This window comes from Phaethon aethereus, assembly GCF_964289735.1.
Source record: "Phaethon aethereus genome assembly, chromosome: 4".
NCBI classification, from domain to species: Eukaryota; Metazoa; Chordata; class Aves; order Phaethontiformes; family Phaethontidae; genus Phaethon; species Phaethon aethereus.
The window spans coordinates 6,566,868-6,587,200 of NC_138578.1; the positions used below are offsets into that span (position 1 = coordinate 6,566,868).

At 40.1% G+C, this 20,333-nt stretch overlaps 1 protein-coding gene across 1 annotated transcript in view; it reads right to left on the minus strand.

The window, feature by feature from the left end:
- TNIP3 (TNFAIP3 interacting protein 3) overlaps positions 1 to 20,333 on the minus strand; it is a gene marked incomplete at both ends in the record, with an annotated part of 47,614 nt that overhangs the window by 12,893 nt on the left and 14,388 nt on the right. Inside the window, 6 exon segments of the mRNA XM_081999601.1 lie at positions 1,823 to 1,939; positions 7,382 to 7,510; positions 10,149 to 10,277; positions 11,610 to 11,675; positions 12,819 to 12,908; positions 14,625 to 14,711. Coding sequence (XP_081855727.1) covers positions 1,823 to 1,939; positions 7,382 to 7,510; positions 10,149 to 10,277; positions 11,610 to 11,675; positions 12,819 to 12,908; positions 14,625 to 14,711 — 618 coding nt within the window.

Below are 20,333 nucleotides of genomic sequence, written 5' to 3' on the forward strand. Positions count from 1 at the left end.
AAGCTGACTGGCTTAATTCTTCAGCTAACAGGCAGGCATCCACCTGGTAAGAAGCTGGAGATTTGTGGCACTTCTACTGAAAAATAACAGCAAAAGCACCTTGAGGTGGGAACCACCACCAGCACTTTCAGAAGACCTTTCATGTCCTCTTGGCCGGTCACTAAAGCCCAGTGACAGTCTATTTCCAAAGAACTTGCTTGCTGTGGCTCATGCCCTGCCTGTCATACAGATCCACTTTTCATTTTGCTGGCAGCAGCACTATGACTTTACAGCAGGACTAAAGAAATGCTAATACCTCAGGGGAAGAAAAAAGTCAACACAGGGCTCTATAAATTATTTTCACGATTTGCCTGTTATAGCTAATTTTTGCAAGGTTTTTTTCGGACCCGATGGTCCCCCACTAGATATAACCCCCTTCCTGAATAACACTGTGTAAAAGGAACAAAGGCTTTCTGTGTGGCCGTGTCGGGACTCAGTTCCACAGCCTGTGCCTGGAGGAGGATGTGTGCCTCTGACCCTCCGAAGCAGAGGCAAAGCTATCGCTTGCAGAAATCCAGGTCTCTTGTATCCCTGTCCATCTACACACTTCTCTGCTCAGTATTTCCTCATTTCTTCTCTCCCAATTCTCTCTCTGCTCTCCTACCTCCCTCCCACTCCCCAGCTGTACGACCTGCTGAAGCTGCAAGGGAACGACTTTGTCACAATTTGGCCATACATTCTGTTGCCCTGAGAAAGAGGGGGACACCTCCCAAGGAATGAATGCCTTCATTTCGTCTGTCATGGCCAGGGATGGACTGATGACAGCCAAGCTCTGGCGAGACTCTGTCACGTCGCTGTTTGTCCCAAGAGTCCCTCAGTACAGTTAGAGCCTTCTGCTCCATTTCGTGCAGAAGGAAGTCTGGGCTTACGGTACTGATTTATACAACTAAAAAAATACATTCATAAAATGGATACCCCATGAGAATTCTGGAAAAAAAAAAAAAAAGAAAAAAGGTTTAGTCTATTTTATTGTGTAGAATGAAATAACTCATTACTGTACAATCAAGTGCAGGATTTTATTCTCCAGCATGTGGCAAGCATTACATTAGAGAGCAAAATCTGGCTCTGCTGTCAAACGTGACAGAAACAAGTATTTTATTCCCATTGAATAAAATTCCCATTCTGATCACATCCATTTGTGTGTCAATAATGTTAACCCTAAAACTGTCCAGGATGACAGACCTAAATGTAAAATTATCTGAAAAGTATCATGTTTTTAAACAGATTCTTTCATATGGAAACAAAAAGAGTGGACAAAGCACCTGAATTGCTCAGAACAAAGATTAAAAAAAAAATACACTTTTCTATAGCGATTGGTATGCAGGGTATGGATGCAAATGTTTTGCCTCACACTTTGAAAAATTGCAGTGCCAGCACTCTGGTCTTCCAAGACTAGGATTCTTAGATAATTCACTAAACTTTCGACTTCTAAGAAAAAAGGTGCAGAAGACACAATCAGTAACTCATGAAGTTTGGCATTCCCTCTGGATGAAATTCAGCCCCCTAGAGCTGGCAGTATGTCTCCAAGAGTCAGGAGAGCCATTCTGCTGCTTTGAGTCCTACACAAGTCCTTGCTCCAGTCCTTTGCAAGGACTCAGTTTCAGTTCATGGACACTGCTGTGGTGACAGCATCTTAGAAAACACCATTTGAATGGGCTACGGCTAAACTGGTTCTTCCTTTCAAAAGCTCTACATCGTCAAGTCTGCCAGGTACAACTCTTGGGAGAGAAGGCAAAATTATGCTGCACGAAATGGATCCAGGCTTACTTCCAGCTGTTCTCACCTGCTGTCTGAGAACATCGAGTTGAGTTCTCATGTCCTCAAGGCTGTTCCTGTCACCCTTCTCTGAAGGAGTCCCAAGGACAGGTGCGTGCTGCTTTTTCAACACATCTAGAAGTGCCTGAAATGTCAAACAGCAAAATTACTAAACAGAGATTCACTACATTAAAAAAAAAAAAAATCCTTCTAAATTATTAGGTTTGCTCTTCTCTAAATAAACAGATTGGAGTGAGTCATAGACTTGTGGGTGTTTTCCCTTCACTTCCAGTTGCTTCAATTACATAGACTGGATATAAACCCCATGAATAACATATATGTATGACTAGGTCCAAATTTTCAATGTGCCCACACCACATCCATGAATTTGAGACGCTGTCACTTAGGGGACTGTGCTTTTACTTATAACTATCACCAACATTTACCTATGGAAATCACAGCTGCAAATCTCATTCATAAACACCACTTCGCTGTGCAAGTCAGAATTTGGGAAAACAAAGACAGGTGTCTAAACTCAGCTGAACAAGCAAACAAAAACCCTAAGAACATAAAAGTGATATTCAAAGATGGCCTCAAAATGTAACTACAGTAAAGTCTGACGAAACATTTTGTGTACTAAGAGTACAATTTTCTTCAACTGGAACTGAAGTAAAGCCTCTGTTGAGAGGAAGTTATGTAGTCTCTACAGCTTGTCACTAGAGGGAGTTATGAATACACACATGACATTGGTAATGCTCTTATTCTGTTTTTCAGCCAAATTCTGCCATAGTTCTCTGCAGATTTTGTTTATTTTTAACAATATTACACAGCTATCCCTTGGACTGGAATAATTTTTTAATCACTCTTATCTCTCTCAGTCACCCACAAATTACACTTTTATATACACTTTTTTTTTTTACTCTAGCACAAATACTCACCATTCAGTACTTTTCAATGTCTCTCACATAAGATATGGACTCAGTTAACTTCATCCATTTTAGAAAGCTCAATTCCTGCTAATGATCCCCAGGTCTCCCTTGCTGACCACACTCTATTCAGGCCGTAAGGGAAGGAGAGAAGATAATTTGGAGCGGGAAGAGGCAGAGGGGGAAGTGGCCAAGCAGGAGAACCAGTATCTAAAGTAACCCAACCATTAGTATTATCAAAAGGCCAACAAAAAAGAAAAAAAATAAAACAGCACTTTCCATGAAGAGCACAGAAGAGAAAAGGGAGGCTTTTTATTTGATAAGCTGCTGTCCTTAAGAACTGTGCAGAAGAGAAATTGGTATAATAGTGGCAAAGTTTGTGTGCCAGGTCAATACATAAATAAGGTTGAACGTGAACTTGGGAGGATGAAGATACAGATAGCTTACTGATTAATCCTCTTTTTGCCCCTTTGAGCCACTGCTAATCCCTTTTAGGCTATAACATTGCAGTGCTCTGCAAAAACAGTAAAAGGAATAGTAACAATGAGTTTCACATTGGCGTTTAGATTGGGCACGGATCACCAGCAGCAGCAAGAGTCAGTGAAGTTTGACAATATCACAGTAGGCATGACGTTCCCTGGCTGACTGCAGCCCAGATCCTTTCCCAGGTGTGTGGTTTGTTAAGCATACTGCTGAGGACAAAGGAAACGTGCTTTTCCTCTTCCTGCTGCCTATGTGCGATACGTCTTGATCTTGCTGACAACCACAGAATGACAAGACTCATTTGGGTGGCAGGGGACCTCTGGAGGTCCAAGCCCTTGCTCAGAGCTGGGCCAGGGAGGTCAGATTGCTCAGGGCCTGTCAACTGAGTATCGAGCACCTCCAAGGAGGGTGATTTCACAGCATCTCCAGGAAACCTCTTCTAATATTTGACACCCTTCAACAGAAAGTGCTTCAGATGCCCTAATTCAAAGACAATTGAGTGACCTGCTTCCTTCACAACATACTGTTTTCCCAGTCATTTGCTGTGCCTAGTTTTTATATATGGCTCTGTCTTCCTTTAAAACTCCTTCAGCAGGATGTATTTTACTGATCATGGCCATCCTGACGCTACCAAATGGTAACACAGCTTTACAACTGAAGTATGTATATTCATAAGCTGTTGATGGTTCTCCTAATTCTTCAACAAATGTAACTACATTGACTATTCTTCTTGCAGCTCACTTCCTAGAATCACATTGCGATATAGTCATATTAGGTATTTGGGCAATTCTTCAGTTTTTCTTTTTATTTGGGTTTTTTTTGTTTTTTGTTTTTTGTTTTTTTTTTGAGGAGGTTCTACATCTCAGAATTATGAAGGAAAAAAACCCAGAAAAATCCAGAAAATTCAATCTCCAAAAGGTTAACAGCAGAGAAAACAAGAAACTGCAGCATGAATAAAGTTGAATTGGTTTAGCATCATACTAAACCCAGATCAAAATCTTTGAGGAAAAATTGTAAGATACATTCTGAGAAGTGCTAGGTATGGGGGGGAAAAAAGTAAAATTTTGTAATGTTGCTATTACGTCAATAGCAAGTTATTGAGAATTATGTCATTATAGGAGATTTGGGTTCCCAAGTATAAAATGGAAACTTAACACTACTAAAGCTAATACTCAAAGATATAACTGGAATATTTTTCTTTCAAAATTCCCATCACACTGAACTGACAAAAGGTGGGGCTGTTTTAGAGAATTTTATGGAAGAAATAATGATATTACTGTTCCACTGGTTTTAAAAAACAGCTGTGAATAAAATGATCGTTAGACACTTGAAATTAAAAGTAAATAAGCTATTTTAAATATGTAACTAAGATTCGTAATTTCAAATCAGCAAATCTGAGAAATGACAAAGCACTTCTAGGCACCATCTATAATTGGTCGTGTATGCAATTTTTCCAGATCATTTAGCTCCTCCTACTTTACTAAAAGTCAAAGTACAAAAAAACCCAACCAACCAAACCACTCCCTACCCCCCAGAAAATCACATCTCAAGGAACCTGAAAAAAATTATATAGGAAAATGTTTGAGGGACAGCTAGATGAATAGTTTCAAGAAGAAAAATTAAAATGCCTGTAGGGACTTGAGAAAGGATTTCATCCCAACAGAAGCTACCACTTTTGGTGGTACTACTTTTTGTAGCTTTTAGATGAAAGTGCAGGGTAAGAGAGACAGTCACACTGAGCTGTATGTTACAAAAGAAATTAAACTATAAAATATATATAAAACACAAATTTTTTTTTTCACTATAAAAATGAGTGTAAGAAGGAAGGCATTACACGGGAAAGGAAGATTAAAGACAGTATTTCAATAAGAAGGATAACACAGAGCACTGTGGCAGTGGCAGGATGGCTAAGAGCAAGGAAGATGTACCAGCGAGAAAGAGCTCACAGCGTGCTGAGTGAGTTAAACTGAGCTTAACTTCATGTGGTGTTAAACAACATTGATTCAGAAGTACTGGGAACTGAAATCTGAAATTGCAAGACAAGCCACACAGAGGTTTTCTGAATTCTTCAGCCTCAGAAATGGAACTGTATGACTGAAACATGAACTACCTTGGTTTCCAAAGCTACAAAATGGATTAAGTGGTCCATGTACCTAGAAACCTCTTAGTCTAACCTCAAGAGTGTGTTAGGCTTGGGAGAAAATTTTGAAGAGAATTGCCTTATAGATATGAGAACGGGGATTAAGTAAAGCACTCTGTAACTTGATGACTTTCATAAAAAATATTTTCTTATTGGGGAAATACATTAGAGCTTATTAGTCTATGTTTTAATAACAATTGAGATGGTGCTGCAGCAAAGTTGTGAAATAAGTCAGAAATTTGGCTTTTACTTGAACTATATGAACAAGGAAACAGCCACAGGAAAGCCATGGGATATAGCATTGCAAACTGTTATGGCACTGCAACATCACTTTCATGATGCAGACATCGAAGTAGGATCAGATCGGACTCTATACTTTGGGTACTCCGGATGACCAGATCCAAGGTGGATGAAGCCAAAAGTAAAAAGGCCAATGTACTTAGAAACAAGGAGTAGTATTGTCCATAAACTGAGAATTAAGCAGTTTAAAATGACTGAGATGAAAAACCATGCATATTAGCAGGCATAGTTGTATTTTAAAAGACTTTCGTCTGGGTCGAGCTGGGTCAGTTTAGTGAAACTGTCCTCTAGTGGAAATACGATTGCTCTCTAAAGAGCAAGTGCCCCTGAGAGCAATCGTATTTCCACTAGAGAACATTTCTGCTTCACAGAGAGGACAGATCTGCTTCACTCCTTGTGTGAAGCAGATCTGTTCAACACTACTACCAGAAGAACAAATGAATATCATCTGGCCAGAATAAATTCAGCCCAATTGAAACAGACTAAAGCATTTAATGAAAGAAGCGTTACAGTTCCAGAACAGCCTTCCAACAGAAGCACAGTAGAAGGAGACTAAGTATTTTTAAGGAAAACGTTGCTTGATTTCAGAGAATTTGTAAGAACTTCAAGTCACTGAACCTGCAAAGGCAGGGGACTAGACTTAAAAGGGCACAGAGGGTCCCTTCCTGTCTTACATGCATTCATGACATGAGGTTTGAAGGATGCAAATACACAGAAAATCAGTAAATTACTTATGGGAAAGTGTGTTACATGAAATTGATGTTTCCTTTAAAAGAATGGTCCATTTACCCATCTATCTTAATTCCAACCACACTGTAAGATAAGACAGCAAAATAAAACCTTGAAATAAGTTGTTTTCCAAACAAGACTTTGAATGAAAGTTACATTAAGGCTTTGAGCCAGTGCTGTCAATGCATTTCAAAAAGAGCTAGAGATCATCCGTTCTGTCAGGTCTTTTAATATGGCAACATTACTTTTTTTGCCTTGATGTTTGCACATCAAGGCCCTTTAGCTTGTGTATCACTTAAAGTTACACAGCAATGGTTACTGCAGTGCATTTCCTCAGGAGGTGTTTGTGGTCCACCATGAAATACAAAATTGTTAGAAAACACCCATTGCTTTATGTGATCTTTTGATTAAACAAAGTTACATTTATTACTTTCCCTCAGTTAAAAAAAAATAAATCCCATATAGCTATTTTATGGCAATTTCCTCAATGAGACATATATACACATAATACTTACATGTATGAAAATATATAGATGTATGTATACAAAAAGACAGGAGCATGTCTTGTGAAGAGAAGCCATTATTCTCCAACACTGAATATATGTAAAACAACAGTTTTTAAACTGAGGCTTTTTTTCACCACAATGTTTCACGGGATGCATAGGAAAGCGTCTTTGTGCCATTTCCCTTTTGTTCTAAGGAGGGATAATGTAGAAAGAGCTTATATATGGCACTTAAAGAGGTTTCACAGGAGAAGCCAAAGATTCTCTTAACTTTCCTCTTTACAATGCAACCCTACGACCTGCCAAGAACAGTATGCACAGGTATTAGCTAAAGTAAGTTCTTGCTTGTTTCCCCAGCTCCAGAATGGTGATCATGAGTTTGCTACCATGAACAGGTTGTTCACCCAGGATTGAAAAGATGAGCATCTGGTAGTGTTACTGCTTGACAACAGAGACCCTAGAATTAAAGGAAGAGGTCCTGGTCAGTGGCTCACTCTTTTTCATACCTTATTGAGACGACTTATTTCACACTCGTAGTGTTCTTTTTTCCTGATCATTGAGGCATTCTTCTGCTTCAGGAGCTTGTTCTCTTCCTTCATTTCATGGAGAGCTTCACTAAGGCCCTTTGATTCTCTCTGGGATGCAAAAATACAGAGAGATGCTGCTGAAAGGCAGATGGAACCATTTTTCAAGAACAATTTTCAGAGTATCTGCTGTCTGTCAGATGTGCTGTATTTTTGTTGTCCCAAACACAGCTGGGAAGGGAGGCAACAGGAAGGCGGGTGGTTAGTAAAACCCAGATATGATAAAGTCTGTTGAAATTGTTTTGACCACTCACCATATGATGAGACAGAGACAACATACCAGACTAGACCCCTGCTCTCTACAGTCTGCAGTTGCACAAAGGCATGAGAAAGTTGTCAGGCCAAGCAGATCAGTACCGTACAGATGATTATCCCAAACCTGCATTACTCTTATGTACACATAGCATAAGGCCAGGGCTAAACACTGGTGGAGTCCCAGTCATTCCCAGTGTCATACAACATTAAAGACAAAACCAGATCTCAGTACCATATAGTCTGAGGGCTTTTTCCACTACACAAGAGACTGAGGCAGGTCTCAGCCTGCTCAAGAATTACCAAGCTACCAAACACTGCTTAAAAATCCACTTTTTTGACCCCATCACAGTTGTTGTTGACTTGAGCTTGACTCTTCCTAGTGCATGTGCCTACACTGTTGCCACCCCAGCAAACTACCAGGAAGATGTCCCTATTTGCAACAGGATTTACACACTAGTCTTTCAAGATGGTATTATAGGAATTATTAGGACAGATTTGCCAAATTTTAAGTTTGACCCTCTTCTCCTATTGCTTCCAGCATGGCTATTTTCAATTTACAGTGAAGAGAGACAAGATCCAAATCAGACCCTGAAGCAAATGGCATTGTGTACACTTCTCTCGCAGGGTAACGCTTTCCTCACTAGCCCACGTTTTCCAGACTGTCTTAGACCAAAGCTGTTTAGACATGAGAATCACCTGTTCTACAAAAAAAGAGAGTATTTCAAATATTCTTCTGCATCTGCTTTACGTGATTTTAAAAATGAGATCCAACACTCACATGCACAGGACACCATGTGAATGTTTTTTTTTCCCTGTGCAAAAGGCATATCTCTGTGCAGCCAGCTACCAAGCATTTACAGTTCGGGCTCATGCCATCATCACCATGTGCTGAACCACTGAAAAACACCCTTGAGAAACTGTTGCTTACACGTGAGGTAGCTTTATCTTCCTCTGTTCTAAGTTAGTTGGAAGATTTAATTTTCTCCAAAAACTGGGCAAGATTAGCAGGGTATCTCTGCATTAAGTATAGGAACTCACTCAGGAGCTAGCTCAAGCTGGCATGCACATATATGTTTTAAAGATAACTAAAAAAACCCACAAAACAAAACACTAAAATCCATATAGGCTTTTAGCTATGCTTTCTCTTCACCTTTGCCATCCTCTTTTCCTAGCACCTAGCTCACATTCTGCTTCTCCGAGGCTAACACCCTCCAGGAACATGGCCATTTATAACAAAAAATTGCCAGTTTGTTCAGGTTTTTGAACCATCTGATTTCTTATGTCTTACTGCTCTTTATTCAGCGATGAATCTTGGGTACCATGACACCTAGACTTTCCAGTGACTAGATTTGTCTTTGATTCCTGTCTATGAGTACATCAAAAATCAGGCACGTCCTTAGGTAAGACCATACCATAACTGATAAGCAAGTAAGATGAACGTTCTGCTTATGAAGATAAAAGCTAAGCTAAGGGCTTTGCATTTCTTTTCCTGCAGCAGCTAACTTAGATCTTATCTGCACCTGGAAGCGATGCAATTGCTGCTTGTTTTCAGGTTTGTTACATGTTATCAAGCAAATAGAGAAGCCCAACCTCATCCATCAGAGCACAATCCAGAAACTCTTACAAGAGGTTATGAAGTGTGTGATACCATGAAGCAAAATGAGAATAGGAAGCACTATTCTGTGGTGCTTGTAAAACGGGGCACGTAGTTTTGTGTATACGTTGGGCATATATATGCCGATTACTCAGGTTGGTGGTTTTACTGTGGTGGGAATTCAACTTCAGGATCTAACTTTAGATGTGAATGCCTACACAAAAGCCAGTGCCTAAGGAGTCCTGAGAAAGGTGCCCAACCACTCTCAGGGTGAGGTGAACACTGCTCTAGAGCAGCTGATCAGCCCAGGCACTTTCAGCTCTAACTGCACTGACTACATCGCTAATATTTATGGGGAGCTGAGACAGCTAGCAGACGTACAAAAGCCTATATTGTCAATACCAATATGTGAGTGTCTGGAGCCAAATTCATTCCTTCAAGTATTTATTGCCAAGCACTTCATGTAACATCATGTTCCTATTCCATTTGAAATCACCGTAGCATTTTCATTCACAAAGAAGTTCACCCCAAACTGAACAGTAAGGAAGGAAATCTCTGCAGTATTCATATAAATCTGCTCTTTACTCCCTCACACACACACTAATGCTGTGCTCTCTGACAATTTCTATTGAAATTACTCTGTCTATATATATAGTTCTCTGATCAGACAGAAGATCAGCCACTGCCTTGGGTACAATATTGAAGAGCATTCAACACCACAATCTCATCTCATGGCTGTACGACAAAGCCACACCTTGCTACTCGCAAGAAGAGAAAGAGGAAAAGCAAGACAGCGTTCAACACTGAGCACAAACGGGGTAATAGAGTGTACCCTCCTACCGTTTCCTGCAATGGCCTTTCTCTGCCCAGGGCTTGCAATCTCTCTTCTGGATGCTGTCGATGTCTCTCTTCCTCCAGCTCACGGAGTCTCATCTCTGACACATCCAGTTTTACTTTCATTTCTGCCAGCTGAAAAGCAAGTGACAGACCATGGTAGGCTGACTGGGGATCCTGAAAGGCACAGCACCTCGAAGGTGCCTTCAAATCCTTCCAGCTCTCAGCAGATCAGTGTAAAGGAGCGGACCTGGTTGCGTGTAAAGTCCACAGACATACACTTTCCCCATCCCACCTCCAAGCTCTGCTGCTCTCTCTGCAGTGGAGACTCTTAATGATCCTGGGCAAATTCTCTGTTGGTGCTAACCCAGCTGGATCTCGCACTGTTTTGCTGCCAAAGGACCAGTTACCATGGGTCTGTCTCTCCAAATAAATTTTCCATTTTGATGTTCTTTTTTTTTCCCCCCTTTTGCAGTTTGGACACCCTCTGCAGTGGTGCACATCCAAATGATCTAGCCAGAGGCATAAAATGGTCAAATATTAAAAAGCCATTTAAATTCCTCTTCTCTTTGGGGGGGAAACCCCCACCCCAAACCAAAAATAAATAGTCAAAGAAATGACCCAAATCTCAGTAAAGCTTACTGGAAAACATTAGAGAAAATTTTCCTGATAAGCACGAGGCAAGTCTGCAAACTTTCCTTTCACAGAGGGAAACAGGAGATGAGAAATGTCAGTCAATGAACTAACTTGGTTTTTGGAATACCAGGCAAAATTGTAAGCAGCCAGCTTCACTAGGCAGCTGATTATAATGTCTGCAGCAAAGATGCCACAGAGCCGCAAGCAAGGAATGAAAGCTATGCCAATGGGATCTTGACAAAAAAAAAAAAAGGAAATAAAAAGTATTTCTTTACTATTTATTTTTTTAAAGGAAGGGCTTTTGTACAGAGCAGTTTCTCAAAAGGAAAAAGGTCTCTCTGCTTATAGAAGGCAGCATTCATGGAGGATTTATCTGAGAGCTCCTCCATTACAGGGAGCCCCACTGACCTTCCAGGCTTCACAAGTCAGCCACAAGAGATGAGACAAGAACAGATATGTGATGATACAGATCAGTGGTGGGGCACACCAGGCACCGCAGGCTAATTTTCTCTTAACTGTGCTCTGAAGTATAACCAATTTTTCTTACCTTGTGGAAGGCATGAAAATCACTGCTGTCATGTCCACCCTGGTCCCTACTATTTTAGAGGTGCCCTGCTTCTCTGGCTATTTTGTTCTACTGAAGATTGTATACACATTAGCTTCATTTTTATGTGATGAAGCTTTCTTAATTTTCGAGCTAAAGACAAAGTAAACCTGATGCCTTTTCCCCCAAAGATATTTACTATAGCTATGGTTGGTTGGTATTTAAGCACAGACTTCACTATCAGCAGGTGGCTCACATATTCCAATAGAAATAGTCAACATTGTTACCTGTTTTTCATAAAGCTGTTTCATACTTCTAAATTGATGATCCCATTGCTTATTCACCTCCAGAAGCTGTAATTATCAGGAAGTCACAGTAAATAACCCTTATTTTAACATTGTCAATAAACAAAAAAATAAGACTGGCATTCTAATCCTCCAGCTATGAGTGTTCACAACCTCCTCATTATCTGGCCAGTCCATTTCAGAAAAAGTAAGTTTAAGGTTTGGCAAGCTTTACGGCCCATCTGCCAGTGCTTTGGTATTTCAGTTAAAGTACATGAACTTTCAGGAAGTAACATTCAGGAAACATGCAAATACACAATAAGCTACAGGTGAATCATTTGCAATGCTGTACAAATACCAAGCTGCAACTCCTAAATGGCCAAGGACTTTCTTGTTAGTTTGCCTTAAGGTCTATAAACATGTATTTCCAATTAGAAGGTCTCTGACTTAAAACAAGTGAACTGAAGACTCCTATTGATTGCAATTACTACTGGGTGCAAACTCTGCTTGCCTTTCTCAGTACGACTAAACCGAGCAAGTGTACACATGCAAGATGGGAAGGTCAGCTAACACCACGCATGTAAGTGGTAGGAGTGAAGTCAGCGTGCATGCATTTTTATTGGAGAAAGCCAAATAGGTCCCTCAGAAGCATTTTGCTCTGTAGGATATAAGGTCCCTCTTTAGGATGCTCAGCAAAAGAATGGCTTCCAGTTTGCTGCTACCTGTGACCAAGAAACCACTGGCTACTTCTCACAGTGGTTCCTTGGCCTTTACAATACTGATCATTAAGAAAATTTGCCCTTTGTACCATAGAAATCTCTGCTCTTCTAGATTCATAGCCGCACTACAGTAAGTCATTATTAGTCTGTAGGAACAGTTCTCCAAACATAACTCTGCCTAGCTTGGTACAGAGAAGTAGGACTATAGGAACTAGTTTAAACATAATTTTAAGTGCTTGTACACTTCAGGCTGTGAAGAAATGCAAAGCAGAAAATCTCCACATAGAAACTGTCTCACAAGAGCGCAGGATGATTCCCACAGGAAAAACATAGGTCTTGCTGGACTGGTGGGCAAAACGAAATGTAACATAAACACAGTGTAAGTAACAGTTATAACACATTCAGTGATTTCCTGCCCCGGGCATATTACTGATACTGTCATGTCTGTCTTAGAGGTTATATATGTAAAGGTTAAGGGTAAACTTAAGAGTACCTCTCGTCTCTGTCTTTCCAGTGAGAGGATCTGTTGTTGCAGAGAGTTGGCTGAAACAGTCTTGTTTTTGGTCAGTAGTATGTGCCTTGGCTGGAGAAAATAAATGTTCAAAAAATCAATGCTTTCAGCACCCTCTCTTCCAGTCAAGTTTATCACATAAAGCTCCCATCCACCCTGATGTGTGCATGTAAAGAAACTGAAACAGCATCGTTTTCTTACATTGCATTTGTATTTCAGTACCTTTACACCTGCCGACAGCAGATTCTGAAGTGTGTATCTGCTTTAACCCTGCTTAGTTTGTGATTTAATTGAAGCATTATGCAAATGGACACTGAAATAAAATTATGTCTATTTGTACCATCTGAGACATAGAAGACAAAATAGGATTTTAATTTTCTTACAGATGGTAATACAAACCAGTAGTACAAGCCACAAAAGTTGAGCATAAGTTGAAGTGGGCGTAAGTAATTCCCTTCATTTAGAAGAACTAGAATAATTAGTAGTATTGTCCCTCGTAAGTGCTTGCAGGCCCAAGGCAATAAACTTTAGCACAATAGGTTCAAAACAAGCAATACAGAAAACACATAGGTCATTTGGAGAAATCAGGGCATCAGTTTGCAATTTTTCCATTTTTTAAAGTGTGGAGCTTTGCCCATGCTGGACAACAGCAGCTAAGCCCTCATTTTTAAAATGCCAATGTCCTATATCATAATTTTTAAGACATTTCTATTGATTGTCATGAAAACAAATATATGATCTATTATATATATGGATAGATAGAAATAGATTTATATCAAGAGAACTGTACTGGAAAAAAGATACATGCTCATAAAAATAAAACATACTAAGGTCAGATATCTGTTCAGGGATTTTTTTTTCCTCCCTAAATTTTTAACCAATATATAAGAAACTAGGATAAATGTGTGAGCATTTCTGAAGTCTTACATCTCCTGAAATAAATTTATTTTCTTCAGCTAGAGAACTGAATGCCAAATACCAATGAAAAAGATCAAAGAATAGTTTTGTTGTGTCTTTTCACAGGCAAAAACCCTGACCACATATTTGCCCCATGGCCAGTCCTGCTGAGCTCTAATGGGGAGCACTTGACTTCTATGCCACAAAACACTGGTCAAACATTGGAACAGGCTGTGCAGGGAAGTGGTGGAGCCACCATCACTGGAGGTGTTCAAAAGATGTGTAGACATGACATGTCAGGACATGGTTTAGTGGACATGGTGGTGTTGGGTTGATGGTTGGACTTGATGGTCTTAAAGGTCTTTTATAACCTTAATGAGTCTGTGATTCTAAGTATCTGAAGCAATTACCTGGCAGTCAATGGAGTTATTCATGTGTTGAATTGTTTTCAGAATCTGGGCCTTAGGAATGTATTTAAGTGCATATCTAAGAGTCCTATTAAAGTGAACAGGACAACTTAGAAATCTAACAGCTATATGTACACTTGGCACCAGCTGGCCTGAATACTGCTCACAGAAGTTGTTGGGTCACTAAAATGAGCCACTTTCTACCCTTTGTATAACAACAAATTAAAAATGACCAGATACTTTTAGGGGGAAAAAAACCACCCCACTAGTGAAGGTTTTCTTTCTAAGAATGCCATATCCAAAAACATTTGTAACATTTCCTTCTACTCTTAAACAGCATAAATCATTCAGACAAATCTACTGGAACACAAAAATGAGCCCATAATTGTCAATCTACAAAGTGACATGCCTGATACGTGCACCAGTTCAAGCCATTCCTGTTAACCAGACAGCTCGTCAGAGGACAGCCAAAACAGTCACTTACTTCTAGTGGGTCTGCTGGGGCTTCCATGTCACTCACACCTGCCCACGTGCATCCAAGACAGCCTTGAGCATTTGCTTCACTATGGGTCTTTGGAAGAAGAAGAGCAATGAAACAGATATTTTACATTGGCTAAAGGAGTGGGAGAATTGCATTAAGACCCAGAAGATCCGCGAGTACTGCCGGTGGAAGCAGCCGAGGTTCAGAAATAAGTGGCGGAATTTTGATTTTAACCTTTTCCTCCTTCCTGGCTGGGGCTTCCCAGAAGGGTTGAAGCACACTGCCTATGACTAATATGCTGGGCAAGGCAGTGCTCTGTTTAGCGTGCATCTAAATCGCAATCCACCGGCAATTCACCCCAAGAGAGGAAGTTGCATGTATAAGGGAAGGAAGAGTATGGTTTTTTCAGTAAATAAGAGGACAGGGTTTTCTATCCCTGCTTCCAGTTGTAAAAAAGGACTTACGTAAGTATGACAAGTGTTAAGCGACACTAAGACAGCGTGAACTATCATGACAGAAAAATCAGTGAGTCATGCTTATAAAGGAGTAATAGTGAAGTCTGTTAACAGCTATGAGGAAGAGCACACCCATACAAACCCCACCATGTTTAGGGGAAAACCAGAATTGGAAAATTCATTTACTTTCCCTGAAGAAAAGCTGCACAAAGATGAAGAATGACAGTTGTTGTTTTTCTTCTGCTAACGACATCGTATTTGCAGTTCTAGTATTTACCTTATCCAAGCATGAATCTACCTTCAAGCTATTCAAGTCTTCACTTGAGTACTCAAGGTACTGAATAATGATGTATTTGAAAAGGAAGTGTGAAAGAAAAATAATTTCCCTTATTGTGGAAAGATCCCTGGGTCTGACGCTTTTTCAGTGGGGGCAGAGGTTGCTTATTTCCTTTGCAAGGAATGGAATGAAAGCTAGCATGTGAAATTTGACATAAAATAATATAAATCTGTGGGAGTTCTTTCAATTTCCAAAAAAGGATTTAGACAAAGTAAAGTAATCCTGTGAAATGCTGGAATTTAACAGCCACATTCCAGATCTCTGGCTTGTACCATGCGACTAAGCAACTCCTCTTTTGCAAGATACAAAACCCAATTTGCAAGAAAGCTACTACTTCATAATATTTGCATATGAAATATATCCTCCCTACCCTGATGTTCTTTTTATATTTTCCTGGTTTATGGAGTGGATGGAAAACTCACGGGGTGTAAAGAGAGAGAAAAAAAAGTTATTTTAATAAAGACATTTTAGATTCTACATAGGAGTCATCCTACCCACCAAAAAATAAAATAATTTCATCTGTACCTACACCAAAACTAGACTTTGAGCATATCCCTACCAGGTATAGCACTGCTTTAAAGAAAGAAGAGCTACTGCCTGATAACACAACAGCAATTTCCACAGTTGTATTGCTTGACATTTCTGTAGTGATTAATATATTGTAAGAAATATGAGCCAGTAACTGTCACGCAATGAAACAAAATAAACCTTCTGTACCACCAAAGCAAGGTTGAGTGAAACAGGAAGGCTATCCTCTGGGAAACAGACATGCAAGAAGGCCAACTTCTAAAATTGAATAAACATATTGTGCTACCTGAGAGAAAGTAGTAATAGTTAAACCGTAAAATCCCCATAGTGGAGAAGGAAGAGGAAGCACTACGCATTTTAAAAATTAGTCCAAGTATTAGAATATTATTAAAAGTTGATGTCAAATCAAAATTTACACCTAATGACTTCAAAGCTCTTTGCAGAAGTAGGTAATAACCTTATACACATAGGAAAACAGACCAACTGAATGCTAAAGTCATCCAGATGTTAGTGTCAGATCAGAGAATGCTGATGTCTCCTTTCACCTGTCCATCTGTCACAGCTGTATCTGCAGCATCCATTAGCAGGCTGTCACTGCATAATTTTGTGTTCTGAGTGTACTAAAGTTAGGACACATGAAGAGTGGGCTGCTGAAGGAGAAGGTACTGTAACTAGACACAAATGACACGAACAGCAATTATCTATCATCTTCTCACAATGTCCCACTACTTTACGCTGGCTGCTACGGTCCTATAGATTATAAACTCATGGAAACAGAGTCTGTTTCTCTCAATAAAGTACCAACACTGAGCATCTGATTCATAAAAATACAATTGGAAAACTTCCATGTTGCACGTCTGCTCTCCAGGGCAATGATTCTCAGGCACAGATACCTTCCCTTTCCCTGGCTCCCAAGCTCAGCAGTCCCATCCCCATTCTAGCAGCAGCTAAGCTTTAGGAGAAAGCTTAGGTTGAACAGCTGCATTTTACGGTCTGGCCTGCTAAGGTAAACCAGCCCCAGTTTCCGATTTCCTCACAACAGTGCGTTGCGATGTGCTGCGTGAGGTGCTGAGTGGTCCCTGCAGCGGGGACAGAAGAGCAAACCCAGGGCACAGCCCTACTCGTGAATCACAGCTCCCACTTGAAAGATATTAGTGCTCAAATTACTTTGAAGAGAGGATGAGGCTAAGACCCTGGAGTGCACACAGTTGTTACCGTTTAGTTCAAAACTATTTTCTGGAAAGCTGAGTAGTTTCCTGGAAAGCTAGGTGGACATTAGGACACGAAGTCCTTTGTTGTTGATATCTTAATGACTGTATTAATGACTACTGAAAGTGAATGATTCTCTCTTGGATGGGAGGATTTGAAGGTGCCTTTTTTAGGGATTTTAAGTGTTCCTTAAAGTTAAGTGTTTTTTAGGGATTTTTAGTGTTCCTTTCCACTCTCCCCCTGCCTCCATGACCCTTTGAGAGAGCTGGGGAGACCTGGGGTAAACGGTGAAGCTCCTGCAAGAGTAGAGGCTAGAACAGCAACAGCATCTCCATGTCTCACCCTTTCCATGCCAAAACGACCTACACAAAATGTCCATTTTCACTCTCTGTGAGCCTGCCATAGTGACTGAGCAGCAACAGCCACCTTCCTTTCCCACACTAAGGTTATGCATAAGAGTTTTGAGTCAAGTTTTGCTGTTTGCTGAAATACCTGTTGTTTGCATTCAGTTTGGCACTGTCAGTGAGTGCAATTTATACTGGCCTCATTTATTGGGCAAATCTTTCACCTAACGTTACTGTCTTGTTTGAAATATGTATTGCTGCCTGCTAACAGTCAATAAGCTCTGAGCTAGGCATGCCTGCGTGGAAGCTCTTAGCTTTGTTATTTGGCCTTCCACACTATATATACACACACTAAAAACTGCCAAATTTTCATGCGCCATCTTAGCTATTGCTCTTTACAACAAGTATTTTATACAAAATATGACAAAATAGAAATTACATTAAGCACTCTCAGTGCCTAGCTAGGCAAGCTTAGCATTCATACAGATAACACTGATGCCCCTTTGCACAGTGCCTGAAGACATGTCTTTTAAGAGACTTAATAGGAAATACATCTCAAGGGCAACAATGTGCTGTTCAAGAGCAACGGTGCTGTTCAGTTGTGTGAGCAACTCAGTGGGAGAAAGGTACCTTGTTCCCTTCCTCACAAACGCTTTTCTGTACTGATTGCCACGAAAGAACAGCACAGGGTATTGGGAAGAGAAGAGTATGTCTAAAATCTATACAAATACAAGAAATGCCAATGAGGGGGAAACAAAATCTCAAGCTCTTCAGAGGTGATAGTATTCTTCCAGCAAAAACTGGGAGAGGTTGAAGCAAAATTTTTGTCTCTCTCTGTGAAAACAGTTAATAGCACTGAAAAGAAAGACAAGGAGGTGACAATTTTCTTTGGTATTGCAGAGAGAAAGACACTACATTTGTTTATCAGTCTACTGCTACACAAACGAAGAACAACTTAGTTGTACAACAGCACTTCAGAAATCTGAGATATATAAAAATCCTTGAAAGAAGGACTCTTTTTGACAACTATCAGACTTCAGAGGAAAAAAAAAAAATTTTTTTTAAGGCATTTACACTTCATTTGAAGCTATTGAATGAAATATGCAGTTTTAAATTGCTTGGAGAATGCTAGCTGAAAACCAGACTGTAAATGCAGTCACAAATCTAAACAACTGTTTGCAGACTCAAGCAAACTTTCAAAAAGCTGTTAAAATTTTCAAGCCTGCAAAACATAACCAGATCAGTTAAAGATTTTGGAGAAAAATTCATCCTAGTGCTACACAGTCACAGGAAGCTCATGAAGCTTCACAGGAAGCAAAACTGACAGCTGAAGAGGGTGTCTGCAAATTGTGAACAGGTCTGCACAGAACACAGGAAAGTAAATTTTGGCGTAAAACACAGACTTAGCAGTGTTGTCCAAAGGCAAGGCGGTTTATGTTTGCTAGGTGTTGCACTGTTTGGAAAATATCTACAGAAAAGCAGAGGAGATATCTGAGGAGAAACCAAGTGTGCCTGTTCTGCACAGTGGGAACGATGTCAGCCGTGCGCTGTGCTGAGGACGTCCATCGGTGATAACGAAGGCGAGTGCTCCCCAGGAGCTGCCTGAGCTACTTTTGCAGCCATGGGCTGAAATGGCACCTCAGACACGGGCAGCATACATACACGCTGGACACTGCCATGAAAATTAGAACCATCTCTAACACTGCAGTAAAGGGCTTTTGGGGAAAATCTAGTCACTCCCTTTTCACAGACAACTAAAAACCAGATTTTACTGTGGTGAAATCATAGCTATTTTAGCCGCTAACATGCAAAATCAAGACTTGCTAAACGTGATGAAACAGCAGTAACATACTGGTCAGAAAGCTTTCTAAATCCCAATCTAATGCTTGCATGAACCTTAATTTCCCTGCTTATTTCATCTCTTCCTCTTTAAATCAGAAAGTCAGTCTGTGTCATAGCATTTACTGGTTACACTAAAAAAAAAAAAAACCACACAAGAAAACAGACTACAGGGAATAGTCTCTGAGTGGAGAAATATAAAGTCAGCAACCTCTTACAGTATAGCTGCCTCTGACATCTGCATAAACACGTGTAAAACCACATCATAGTCTGCAGTGGACAGAGTTGAGTTACTTTTTGTAGCCTCCCTAAAATACTGACATACAGGCCTTTACCTAGCTGGGGTCAATCACACGTTTTAGAGCAAGAGCATAGCTAACTTACATTCTCTTTTAATCCGTTTCTCTTCCCTTACTTCTCCTTCCACTCTCTCCCCAGAAAGTCACTTCCTCCACACATTCCTTCTATCCATATGAAAGGAGAAAACAAAACATCATTATTCCTGCTGCTGGGCTGTGATGTGTAATTGTAACATCAACCACCACTGAATATACATTTGAGCATAGTTTGAAAACAAAGGAGGCAAACAGCAGAGTCTGCTCTCTCCAGATGAGCAAGTGAAGTTTGGTAGCTTAAGAAAATGAAGTTAATACAACAAGAATGATCGCTTTCTGTCTTTGAAAAGCTGGTCAGATCTGGCTCCTCCTAGAAGAGCGTTTGATAATTTCTCTTCTACATGTGTTATAAAAAAGTTTCCTTAACTTTTCCACGAGATCCTTTCTGTTCCTTGGCTCCCCCTGCTCTATCTCTATTACAGTGACTGATCAAAACATGATTAAATGTATTAAAAATATATTATAGTGAGCAAACCTGCACCTCCAAGTTTGACTAATAGCCTGAAGCCTTCTGTAATGTCTGTGAATCATAATATAAAACATTTAAATTCTCTTAACCATGAATGCTTAGTAAGACCTTTAAAAAACTTTTTCCTACTCTTCAC